Source organism: Pezoporus flaviventris, unplaced genomic scaffold, assembly GCF_033815535.1.
Source record: "Pezoporus flaviventris isolate CSIRO_AGI_PZ_B2104156 unplaced genomic scaffold, CSIRO_AGI_Pfla_v1 ptg000029l, whole genome shotgun sequence".
Lineage (NCBI taxonomy): Eukaryota > Metazoa > Chordata > Aves > Psittaciformes > Psittacidae > Pezoporus > Pezoporus flaviventris.
In genome coordinates this window covers 4,116,874-4,130,733 of record NW_026892577.1, presented here as the reverse complement: position 1 = coordinate 4,130,733, position 13,860 = coordinate 4,116,874, and the positions used below count along the sequence as shown (strand labels likewise).

Below are 13,860 nucleotides of genomic sequence, written 5' to 3'. Positions count from 1 at the left end.
TCCAACATTAAATATGGTTTGTCAGAGTACTGATCATTAAATGTGAGGTCCATTGTTACAGAGAGCTCCACAAGCCAAAGAGACTGAATGTTTACCGATGTACATCTGTGTAGCTCTGATGGTAACAACAGAGATGTGCTGACTTACACTGTCAGAGAGTTTTAGCCTGTATTTTACTCTACAAATCATGACTGATCTTGCAAGGGGGCCCAACGTTCAACTAAGAAGTTCAACCAAGGCTGGTAAATGAGAACAATTTTCTACTGATTACTGATGGCTGATGTCTCATAGCAACGCTGACACTAATATGATACATCTAAGCCTGTAGGATATGATACTTGGCTACATCCTCAAACTGTTCCTCTGATGTTCAAAAGAGAGGCAAAAGACTCACTGTACTTAGAAATTAATCAGATCTATTAATCAGATCTTTAGCTTCAGCAGGATTCCAACAAACTTGAAAATTATCTATCTTGTGTGGTCCTGAAATTCTTTGGCAAAGACAGCGAAGAACCCAAGTGCAGCCTTGCCCTCAGCGGGTGCAGCCTAGATGATGATACCACTAGTATGTATGTACTTATATGCTCATTGCAAAGCAGCCTTTCAGTGCTGAGATCCATTGTTTGCACAGTAATGCAGATGGACTGCTGACCACTTTCCTGCCTATGGACAGCAGGACTGCCATCCAGACTGAAAACCCAAACCTGTCCCTCGCTCACGGTGACCTCACCTTCTCTGGTTCTACCTGAAAGATGCAAGAATCATGCAGTGAATGAATACAGCCTCAGGGAAATCTATGCATCCACATTTTTTGAGGACCCACTCCAGCATGGTGCTGAAGCAAACAAGGATTAACTTCACTGAAATCAAAGTCAAAGAAATCAGTGGACAAAGCAGTCTCCTTTTTGGTAAAATACAGCATTTTCTTTAATGTTCCCCAAATTAGATGTTTAAGACTAAAGATTAAACTTCAAATTATCCCTGAATGTCAGACTTTTATCTGAACATGCAAAGCACACAAGACCTCTTCAGGTACAACAGAATGGCTATTGAAGCAAATTAAAGGTGTTGCTTTTTCAGAAGAAAAGCTGCCAATAAGTGTTCTCTAAATCACTTGTACCAGCAGGCTGACCCCATTATGTCAGGTCATCCTGGCAATAAAGGAGGTTAATTTAAATCTTTTCATACAAAACATTCAGTCAATACTGTAATTTATTTTTTATCATTATTTTTTATTTTGTTCTGGCACAGCATGGTGAGTTTTATATGTCTGTCCATCTTTTGCCACACACTGTATCTTTCTGAGTAGTAGCAATGCCCAGAGGAAGAGATCCAAGTACGACTTCTCCCAAGGGACAAAGCAGGCAGAGCATCTGGAAGGAGAGTGCTTGTTTTTCACACAACAAAAAAGTAACAGAAAGATCACAGGCTGTGTGAAGGGACGGGGGAAGGAGGGTGTCAGGCACTTGGGCAAGTTAATACAGGTGCTCAGTGGATACATCAAGTTCTCTTTGCCTCTATTCCAGTGTACCATCTCAGCAGATGTACTATCCCCTCCTCAACAGCACACCTACATGCTGCCTGTGTTTCCTGCTTATATTCACCCACCACTCAATTACCTGTCCACGAAGCTCCACACCTGCTGTGTCTTGATCCTCAGAACACCACACTGAAGCTTTTAACACTCTCCAAACACCTACACGGTGCTTTATAACAATAATATTTAGCGCATGGGAAGCTACATTAAATAATTATAGACGGTACTTCAAGCATCAGATTAGCAGATCCATACACAGTGATGAAGGCTCTGCAAAAGATAGATCTACAAGTGAAAACCACAGTCAGTCTCTGAGTCACGTTTAAGTCTTGGTCTCCTCAGAGAACTGTGAGCCCTGTTTTTGTCCTAAGACTTGCCATATTAGATATGTTTGTAAAACCCCAAGTTTATGTACAATTACATGAATTTGTGGAAGAACAGCTTGCAGTATAGCCCATGTCTGTTCTAGACACTCGCTAGTCTTATATGCAAATAGAGAAAATTGCTGTATTTAAGTGTCTAGTTTTCACTTTTCCTCCTTGTTCCCCACAAAAATGTTTGAGCTCTTTAATCCCTATCTCATATTTTTTAAACTTTGCTGCTGAGAATACAATAACATTCACATACTGGACTCGACTGAAAAGTGCTTGCCTTCAGTCTGAAGGGTCATGTATCTCAATTACGTGTGTCTGCTGCTTACACTTCTTCAAAGGCACAAAGACCTTAAATTCCCTCTGAACGCTGAACCAAGGTTAACTAGAGCAAGACATTTATAATAAATGTGGGTGAACAAAGTATAGAACTAGCCAGGGAGTTGAATGATTTCAGTGCAGAAATTTAGACTTAAATATCCTTAATCATCTTAACTCCTATCATTTCTGTCTTGTGCAAAATGCCTCTGAAATATTACAGCAAACCCAGCATGAAAGTCTTAAATTTCTGTTTATCTCTGCTGACGATGTAGTAACAACTGGTCTAATCTACTCTAATCTATCACTTGAAGTTTATTTCATTATCATCTTTCAGCTCCATGCATGTCCTAAATGCAGAAGCAGCATTTTTCTTGAAGAATACATGGTGTGAGTACACATCCAAACTCATTCATTCGCCCCTTTCAAATAATCCAACATGACAGTTCAAGAAACAGTGACAGAACGTGAGACTGAAAGACCATAACGATTTCTTGACTGGCGCACTGAGCACAAGCCACGTTCAAGAATGAAGGATAAACAAATATGTCAGTTCAACAGAAAATGTTAGAGTAAAGCTATCAGAAAAAAGATAGGAATGGCAATTACTTAATAAAATCTGCCTGCACAAGGAGCACGCTGTCGGCATTCATCTTCCTTTTTGTTCATAACATTTAATAAATTATTTTTATGTGTTCTAAGGATCCTTTGCAAGATGTCAAACACTTCAAAAAATACTTGAATTTAGCATTTTATATAAAGAAAGCACTATATACTCTCCCTGTTTGACAAACTTTGTCAAGAACCAGTTTCATAGAAGAGTTTCTAAGATGCCTGAAAAAGTTAAGCATCTTCATGGCAAAGATGGAATGCTGATTTGATTTAGGAACAGAAAGAGTGTATTACACAAATCCATGCATGTAAACATAAAATAAGCACGTATCAGAAATCAACATTTTTCTATATCAAGATGAAATAAGAAGACAACCCCATGAGAAAAGAACTGGAAATTCTTGTAGCAATGGCAGGTGGAAATGAAGAACAATTTCTAAACCGCACCACTGAAATGAAAATTATGGCTTTGTTTCAATTTTTTTTTTGTGCAAGCCTACAACAAGTATTCAAAATATTGAGTACAGGGAAACGAAGAGTAACAAAACAAAGCAAACAGTATCGCATACTTTGTTTAAGCATTCACAGTCCTTCCCAGTTTTGCATGTGGCCAGGTGAACAAGGCACAGCAACAAAACCATTAGTGTATTCTTGCTTTTCACACAACCATTTTGAACAAGTCAGAAAAAAAATGCATCAAAAATTGCTCAGCCAGTGACACTCTTGGCAGATTGGGTTAGTGCCCTGTATTTTACAGCCCCAGGAGGTTAGTATTTGTTCATTTCTATGGCAATTTATACTGATCAATCACTTCCTATTCTTTCTTCCTTCACTGTGTTTTTAAACCCACTAACTAGGATGTGCAGCCTTGTAGCATCCCAGTGATTATTTCCTTTTCCTCTCTCTGCCATTGTCTTTTTGTGCTGAGACTAATGCTTTTAATTCTACTTTTCACTGTTTTGGCCATATTGCCTTTTTGAAACCTTTCAGCTCAACTGCTAAGCATATAACAAAGACCTTCAGATTACTTCTGGTCGCACTAGTTCATGTTTTGAAAATACTACAAAGGCATATTTTTCATGGGAGGAGAGCCTTGGAATGAATACCCTTCAAGTGTGATATGAAAGCTCCAGTTCCTTTGTAAAATTTGCATTGAATTTTAAGTCTCACATGCAAAGTGGCACCATACTGTCCAACAAACACAGGTTTCCTTTTAAAAAAGTGTGGGCTCATTTTGTCTCTATTTGTAAGTTAGTTTTTTTTGAAGAATACATTAAAATATAAGAGCTTTGTTCTTCGTGTTTCAGTTCTGACACAAGGAAGTAGCGAGCAGCAGAATCATGAGCTTCACAAGAATGAAACTGCTTGATCCATGTAACTTCAGTGACCTTTTAGTGCAGACTCACCTACAGTTTTTACAAAACAGCAGAGATCACTTATTTAAAGCAAGCTCTTTTCCTGACATTTACTTCTTGTGTTGAATATAACAGGGGTACACTGGAAGTCATAACATAGCTTTAAACCAGTGCTGATAAACTCACGTTGGACGGAACTTCAAAATGCCAAAATAACATGAGTAAAGACAGGGAATAATTTTATTAATTTTCAAAGCACTGGGAAAGCTATTCAGGGTTAACGAACATTTGCAAATCGAACTGAATCCAATGGGATTTTTGATCACTTGTCATTTCTTCAGCTCATTATTTATTAGCTGTACTTTGGTAGCATCTGGAGGCCTTACTCTACAGGGGACTGCACAAACATCGAAGGAAAATTTGATCTCACCCATAAAACAACTTTTGAATATAACATTAAGTGAATTAATAATATCCCATCAAGGTCTTGCTTTAAATGCAAGATATTCCAGGTCTCAGGTTTAAAAGGTTACATTTCTTCTAGCATATTCTATTTGCATACAAATATATGCCTGCATCTATCTCCTTCTCATCAATAACTTACAAAGCTTAACTAATAATGAATGCAAGGTATGAAAAAAAGAATTAAACCAGAAAGACCTGAACTCAACACCATCTACCATTAACCCCCTATGCTTTGTGACTCTTTAATGCCTCTGAAAAATGTTAATTCGTACGCAATTGCCAATTCAAAATAAAGGTAGAAACTAGGAAAGGATGAAGGTGAGAAATTTGTGCAGGAAAAATTTAGAAGCAAAATACATTTCTGAGGAATACAAACAGTCCACTTTAGTGAACATGGAAGGTATGATGCAGTTTAACATGAAGAACACAAAATCAATTTTTTGTAAGTGAAATACTAATGCTATAGTGTGGAAGAGTGTGGGAATCTGGAAAATCAGTATCTTAATACAGATGAGACTTAAATGCGGACACTTTCATTTGTGTCACATAGCGATTCTCATTCTGTAAAGACAAAAATAAACAGGGCAAGCTGATCTATCTCTGACCTAATTTGCAAGTAAACTACCAGTAGGTTTTATAACCCCCGATTCTAATCTGGCCAAAGAACGTTTTCAGCTTACATTTCCTGTTGCCTCTTTCCTGCCTTCATTTTGCAGTTGTTTCCTGCTGAAGTTCAACTTTCTAAAAGCTGCATATACTGCCTTAAATCCAGAATCAAAGATGCACCATAAATAGCCTCACTGAAGTCTCAAAGAAAATCGCTACAGCCATTGACCAAAATCACATCACGACCTTGACCCCAGTTCAGGAAAGCACCAGATTCAAAACAGCTTCTGTCTTCATCCAGCTTCTTCACCATGTAGTTTGCAGCACCACATATTCTCTAATATCCAGACCTACTCAGCCAAAAAACCTCTTCAGTTTACCGCCAATAAGGTAAGAAAGAAGGCAGCAGGACATGCTAGCTGACATTAAGAGTTCCCTCTGAATTTGTATTACTCAGGGGATTGATTTAATCTGACATATCCTGGCAGGGTTTGGAGAGTGCCACATTCATGTCCAAACCTGAGATAAATTAAATACTACGCCCTGTTTCTGAGCCAGAGAGGCAATAAAGTCCATTTTGAAATACTTGTGTTTCCGATTCAAAGTGTATCTGATAATTTACAATAAATCCACCTTGTAACTACACCATGGGAATAAACGAATACTCCAGTTTAAGCAGGCACCTATTTATGCAGCAGCTTTGTATATATATCCATGGAAAACTTTCATTTATGCACCGCACCAAGTACAAGACTCCCTTACCTGCAGGTTTGCACATGCTGGTGAATCGTTGTGGGTGGGTATTTCATTGTTGGTGGTCTCTGAACCTGTGTTTTTAAGTCTGGAAGCTGTTGTAGTTGTGGCTGTAGTGGTCTGTACTGGTAAGATTGGCTGCCACACATTCACATCAGTACCATTGCCGAAGGCCTGAATTGCGTTTTCTGTAGGAACAGATTACAGGCAATTTTCCATTTCTAAACAAATGGCAGAAAGCAGAACCGACTTTTTACATTCCTATTACATTGAAAAATGTGCATTTAGAGAAACTCAATTTTTATGCTGAAGAATGCGTCTTAATTTTGAACATATCAGAAGCAAACTGAGAGTCTGGGGTTGCATAATTATGTGGTGCAAACTCTTCTTTGTAATGTTCCCAGTACTTCTTGACAGAAGCTCTAGGAAAGTCTCAAAAATTTACTTTAAAGGTTTAAAATACAGTTTGAACATTTTAGCTTAACTCAGGCAGGTGATATTACATAGCAAATTAAAAACAGAGAGCTTGCAAAATATTAGTTTATTTCTACAGCTTGTTATAGTAAAACTAATATGCCTAAAACTATGAAATTGTTTAAGACCATCTTTTCCTTACAGTTTTCAATCAAAATCTGCATAATTAGGTGAGGGAGGCATGCCTGAACTAAAACTTTAGAATATAAAAGTTAAAAAGCTTAACACAGTTTCAAGGGATTAAAAGTGTGTTTATGGCAAGAGTAAATTGGTTGGGGGGTTTTTATAAACAAATAGAAAAAAATTTTAATCAGGTCTTTGGGGATTCAACATGGATTTAGGGATTTCTTATTTCAGATTCTTTATACAAGAAATCAAACAATTTCACTGGGGACTAATATGTGGAAGTTATTAATACTTCTTCTCTGTGGTATTCCTTGCCTCATAAGAACTAAATGTAAATTATTTTATGAAAAAAAGATGCATTTTATTGTAATATTGCTTCTTAGAACTCCAACAAGGAAAGGGAAGAATTTGTAAAAGGCACCACAATCATCTGGGTTGATGGAGTCAAAGTCAGAAGAAAGGAACAATAGTTTTGTTTTACCTGAATAAGCAATATATAAAGCAATATTTTCCTGTGATTTCTTAAATTAACAGTAACTCTTTGTTTCCATTAGTGCAGGAAGGGGGGTTAGAAACCCCTAACCCAGAAATACATTAAATCCTTCCAGTTTTGTAAGGAAAATGAGTTATCTTTAATTATTTCGCAGCAACATACTCAATGGTTGTTATAAGTCTGTCCCCATCTTTCTTATAACTCCCCTTTAAGTACTGAAAGGCCACAATAAGGTCTCCCTGGAACCTTCTTTCAGGCTGAACAACCCCAACTCTCTCACAGGAGAAGTGTTCCATCCCTCCTTATATTTTCATAACATTTTGAACATATAAATTGTATCTGAAATATGTATTTTTATACATATTTCAAGTATGTTTCAAAAAACATCATAAGAGTAAGGAAGTGCTTGAAATGTCTACCTGCTCTAGCAAAGTTCCCTTCAATAATTTTTATTAACTAAACTCACTGCTTTATGCTTTTCCTCCCACTTGACAATTCTTTTTACTTCAGTATAAGGCAGGAGTGAACAAATCCTCTGAACAGATAGGTACATATACTAAATCCAATTCAGTTCAGCAGGAATTCTAGAGTATGTAACTGAATGTCAGGGCATTCACTTTCAGAACAGCTAAAATAAAGTCTTAAGATGGATTTCCAGAATTTAAGATTGGCCAAACCCTAACTGGAGAGGCAGTAATTAGGATCACTGCAATATTACCAATAAACTTACATAATCCAATAAAGAGAATAAAAGTGCAAGCAAGGTAATATACAACCCCAAATCTTAGGGTGGCATAGATGTTATTTGGAGCCTATTAATTTGGATTTTTTAGCTTTCTTGAGACTGGGCCAATTTCACAGTTCTGCTATAAACCCATATGCTGCTTGACAATGCTGAGTTAAAGAAACTTTATCTAATACATGCAAAAAGAAAGCAATGTAATGTTTGTCCTTTTTGGGACTGATTACTAAAAGACCAGAATTTTCATTTGTATTTTCACACCCACCTTTTGAAATCAAAACTTCCACTCTATTTTCAACTTCACATCTGGTGCAAAAGGCTTTTCAAGGCTACAGTGGAACTTCCAGGCAAGTGCATACAGAGGTTCAAGAAAGAGCAGGATTTCAGGTGTGTATGTGAGACATGGTAAACTCAGTTTGATGTCTCAGGCTCCACACCACACGTAGTATGAGCGTGACCTTGGATCTCTTGCTTCCTGAGTCACCTAGACCTCAGGATACAGCCTCTCCTATTCGACTTTGCATAAATAACCCAAATCACTGGTTTATTTTCCATTTTGAAGGGGAAGTATACTTAAGCAAAACAGATTAGCAAGAAATTCCTAGTTTTGTTATTTGGGGGAAACCAATTTTTGTTTTCTCTAAAAAAACTGTGAGGAATTTAAATCTCATCCAATAAACAAATGATATTTTCTCCAGGAACTGGAAGGCCCATTAATGACAATTAAGAAAAAAAAAAAAAAATTGGAACTTTTCCCATTATCTGAAAGCTACAAAAATTTGTATTAAACCAGAACATCTTTAATTTCTTCCCGAAGAAGACATCTCTTACAGTTAGGATGACTATAATTTGCCTCACGGTATCCTCTAATGTCTTCGATTTGTCTTCATTAATGCTTTTATACCAATACCAAAAGAAAGGACAAGGGACAGCTCTGTCTTTATGTTCTAAAAGGAACCTGTAACATTTCAGCAGTTAATACATTCACAAATGAATAAAACCTGATATATTACAATATAGATATAAATGCCAGCCCCATTAGGTTTGAAGGTCTGATGCTATATTATTAATTTTTACCCAGTCACAGTCTGAGTTGTTTTCTGGGATTTTTTGCTAAATGATCTTGGGTAATTGATTCATTTTTCCAAAGCTTAATAAATAGTGTATCAAACAGCAACTTAAAACACTCTCTCTTTGAATGCAAAGCTCCCCTTGTCTTCACAACAGTGCTGCCTATTGAGAAGCTACCAATGGAGATTTTCAGACCCTATACTAATACAGACAACCCTGCATTAGCAGATTAGCTCAAGTACATAGGGCTGGATGGGACCGCCTGGATCACTGAGTTCATTTCCTATTTCTTTTAAAGCCATGATGTATGCTACTTTTCAAAAGCTGATGAATTATGACTTTTAAAACCAGAAGAATACCCTCAAAAATCCTGCTGAGGCCGATTCCTTAACTTTAGTCTTATGATTAAAAATTGTCCTGTTTTGACCCTAAATATGTATGGCCAGTATCTTCCTTTTCGATCCTGTGCCAACACTGTCCTCTAGGTTAAGTAATTCTATTCCCTCCCTGGGCTTGCCCCTCTAATGCAATTGCAAAGGACAATCACATATCCTTTCAACTTCTGTTCTGCTAGGCTAGGGAAGCCAAGCTCTTTTGGTCTCCTCATTTATCTGAAATTAAAACTCTGATGCACACTCTACATCATCCAATTATGCTGCTCCAGGCAGACAGGAAATTTGAAAAGAGAACCTGCCAAAATCGACTCCACTGAGCCATTCTGAAATTTATAATAGATCCTAATTTGGAAGTGAGCTTGACTGAAGAAAAAAAGTCAATAACTTAACAAAATCTTTACAATAGGTACCATCCAGACTTGTGTTAAAACCAGGCACTTGAGATCAAGTAGCCTAAAAAACATGAAGCTTGGCTATAAATTGCAAGCGCAATCCAATTTATACTTACCTACAGCAAATCCTTCATATCATAAACTACATGTCTTTTTTATATGAAGCTCTTAAATTATACAGAAGCCCTCAGGTGTTGCAATCTTTTGGTACAGATTGCCTGACTGTTAGGGTCCAAATATGATCTGTGATGTAAACATATTTCTCTATGATAGCACTTTGTTATTTGGATTTTTTTCCAAGAGCTTCTCACGTTTGCAATCTTGGCCATAAACCACAGTATCAGGCATATTTGCTCATCTGTTTAATTCTTACACCTACAGCAAAAGCATGCTCCCAAAGTGCTAAGAGATGGCTTTGATGTATCATAACCTACTTAAACAGTAGGTATTCCAGAAAACACCCAAAACCACATTTAAAGACATCTAATTTTGTACTCACTAAGGCATGTATTGTCCTGGAAGAAATTCAGGAATTTCAGGCATTCATCTATGTCATTACCGCTGTTGCTGCAGTCACACCATGGGGCAACACTGAGACTGTTTGAGTCTATGTAGTTTGGTGTCATCACCGTGCCTAGTAAAAAGAGATAAGAATGGTACTGTGAGCAACTTTTGTACTAAAATATCCTTTCAAGAAGACAGCAAACAGCACATGGCATAAGTCATGTACCCAGAGCTGGATTCACAATGCAGGGCCCTAACTTCCAGACTTAACAGTTCCTGGCTCCTTTTGCTCTTTGACACCCAGCCTTGTGCTGTACTTCACACCCTCCGTTGTTCAAATGCAACCACTTTAGGGACCATAACATGATTCTCACATTAAAGTCCCATTCCTTTCCTCCGAAAAGGATTATATTGCATTTCCCCAGAGAGCTCCATCAGCAGAACTGGCATGTGGAAAACCATGGCACAGGGAAAGGCTGGACTGGGAGTCAGTGGGAACTTCTTAGAAGGGCTTTGCTGCCAAATCAAACATATGTGGACCTGCACACTGAGCTGCACTCTAAAAATCCAATTTTTATTCCTTGCTTGTGTTCTTCCCCCATTTTGGTTCTAGCTGCAAATAAATGGCTGAAACCATTACTGTTAATCTTGCTGTGTCACTACTTTTTCAGTACAGTGACTTTCTTAAACTTTGCCAACAACTAGCAACCACAGGCTCATTCTAACTCTATTACAAATTCTTGGGTAAATATTCTCACATTTATGTGTCAGCTCAAGGCTACCAAGAATGAAATGAAACCAAAGAATGCATTTTGTGTCCTAAAAGATGCATAGCAACTGTTCATCACTCATCTGGGTCAGGCAACTGTTATATGATCACTTATTCAAACCAGCAGTCTCACTTCAGGCATTGCCCCAGGTGGTCACAGATTTCCAGCTTCCCCAAGGATTGAGAAATTTGGACCTTTATTTTACAGAAAACAGGAAAAATTAAATAAAAAGGGGTCAGTATTCCAGACTGGTCCTGGTGACAGCGGCTTCAGGAAACATGTTCCTCACTTGGTAATCCACAATTATAGGACAAGCTATATATCATGAGGAAATGTGATCACATCTCCTCCAAACTGACATCAACGTAGTCATTAAGAAGACAGAATAGATGAAGCATAAATATCAGAGACCCAACATGTACACTAGCAGAGAAAATTTGGTCCATAGGTCCAGGGTCCAAGCGCCTGCAAAAACACATAGAAAGGGGCTATCAAACAAAGCTAAAAAAAAAAAAGGAATATTAGAAGTATCATAAATCACAGGATGATGTAAAATAGCCTTTCAGTCACCAGGCAGCACTGGGAAAGGGACAAATCGACATGCAAACTGCCTTATCCATGACCTGGGAGACAAAGGAGAACAAATATTAAGGGCTGGCCTGAGAAAGGCAGAAACGTATGTGAAAATGAGTGCAGTCCCACCGCCAAACTCACAAAAAGCATCGTTTGTCTTGTTTTGGGATGCTCTTAAATTAGAATGCAATCCCATACCTTTATCTGCTTTCAGCCTTTAACCTATGGTTGCAGTAATAATCGCTCAAATTCTACGTGAGATTAGCACACAAGTAAATAGCACAGTTCGAAACTTATTAAATAGAGGTAGTGAATTTAGTAAAATAGCCAAATAGCATTTGCACCATTAATGAAGACTTGACCATAGATAAACAAGATGAATGATGTTAAATCAAAATAAAACATATGGAAATATCTGTTATCTGTTTGATGTTTCAGTACTACTTCTTCAACCATGTGATGTGATCTGAAAAGAAGTGAGAGGAAACAAAAATCCAGAGGATTTTGCAAATGCAAAGAAAACAGCAGGCTTCAAAAAAACAAAATCCAAGCAGAAAATGCTTTGTAAAGGGGTAAAAAGGCCAAAAAAGGTATTGAGGAAATTAGAAAGGTCGCTGAGGTTAGACTTTCTTATCACAAAGAGGTAACAAGGTAATTAAATGGGTCCAGACAGGGGCTAAAAGTGTAACAGATACTAAAGTATGATTAGGGTTGATGAATACAGGAAAGACAGGACAAGGACTGTGTTTACCCAGAACACAAACTGTACATCCAGCAAAAACAGAGTGGCTGAAAGAGCAGCTAGTAGAAAATCAGTCTGTCATTTAAACCTGGGGGCAGATGTGAACCCAAGCGGATTATGTGCTTGGTTTCCTGGGGTGGATTTCCTTTTTTTCCCTGCAATGCCTGTGCCTCCCTCCTCCACTCCCCCCTGCTAGCTGGCATCTTGGAAATTCTGCTGAAGGACACTAACAGATCAGAAAAACCATGGTGGCTGGCAGTAAAATAGGATATGCTGGGTTTTCTGTGTTCTATCCATCAAATAGTTCTGTGATCGTATCAGCAGTAGGCAGTCAGGTCTCTGTATTTTAGACAAAAGCAGAATAGACCTGAATAAGGCCAAGAGGTTCCTTAAATTAGGGTAAATTAAGAATAAGGAGATGGATGGTGAGTCCAGGAGGAGGGGAGCGTGACTAGAATTCCTTTGGGCCAAAGCCAATTCTAGTATATTCACATGAACTCCCAAGGAATTCCTAGAATCCCAGGGAAATTAGATGGATTTTAGTGAAGACAAGGGGAAACGTGTCAGAAAGAGAACGCTGAAGTAGGTCTTGAAGTCAGGAGTGAGAGCAACACCTAAGTGATGTGGGAGTGCAGACAGGTCCAGACAGCCTGAGAAGGCTGTAACCAAAGCACTGAATCTCAAATATGGCTATCTGCAGCCTTTTTTTTACATTTAATAATTTCTACATTTTTCCTTTCTTAAAAATATTAATTGATCCCTATTATGACAAAAAGCAGCCCAAAGTGATGAATTAAGATTTTCAAAAATCCTGTAAAATATACAAAACTTTAAAATTATATATACAATATATATATATTATACACATATTACTATATATATAATAAATATACGACACACTGATGTGTGTCGTACCCTTTACAGACTGTTATCCACTTAAACTGATAAAGCGACTCATACAAAAACTGTGCCTGACTCTATTTCCACTGAAGTTACTGATTTCAGGTGAGAATCCACTGATTTCAGGGAATTAACTCTGATTTACATCACTGTATGTGACAGCAGAATCACATCCACTGTACCTTTCACAGAGAATCCTCAATTTCCTGAACAAACTCTATGGAGGTGTAATTTTTGCTACGTTTCATGAAATGGCTAACTGAAATAATATTTTATTTTAATGAACAATATTTTATCTTAATTAAAACACCTGGAGATCCTCAAGCTTTGATGAATGACTGGATCTGTAACGGCTTCTTACCCACAATCTGTCTCTTCTTCCTGTACTTTATATAGATATTAAGCAGACATTTAGACTTCTGTCTCCTATCTCAGCATGTTACCAATTTCATGATCTTCACATAATTTACTCCACCTTTACATCAGGTTCATACCAGAAGCAGGAATTCAATATTTCAGCACAAAAGGACATGGAACTGTTGGAACAAGTCCAGAGGAGGCCACGAGGATGATCAGGGGACTGGAGCACCTCCTGTATGAAGACAGGCTGAGAAAGTTGGGGCTGTACAGCCTGGAGAAGAGAAGGCTGCGTGGAGACCTC

At 37.8% G+C, this 13,860-nt stretch overlaps 1 protein-coding gene across 3 annotated transcripts in view; it reads right to left on the bottom strand.

Annotated features, from left to right (window-relative positions):
- Window positions 1–13,860, bottom strand: part of GFRA1 (GDNF family receptor alpha 1) — a 144,194-nt gene that overhangs the window by 20,490 nt on the left and 109,844 nt on the right. For 2 of the 3 annotated variants that reach the window (XM_061458658.1, XM_061458657.1), the window contains exons 6-7: window positions 10,210–10,344; window positions 6,027–6,205 (exon numbers count right to left, since the gene is read on the bottom strand). In XM_061458658.1, the coding sequence (XP_061314642.1) occupies window positions 6,027–6,205; window positions 10,210–10,344 (314 nt within the window). Of the gene's footprint in view, window positions 1–3,432; window positions 5,220–6,026; window positions 6,206–10,209; window positions 10,345–13,860 lie in introns of those variants that run through there. The other variant, XM_061458659.1, reaches the window with a different exon arrangement.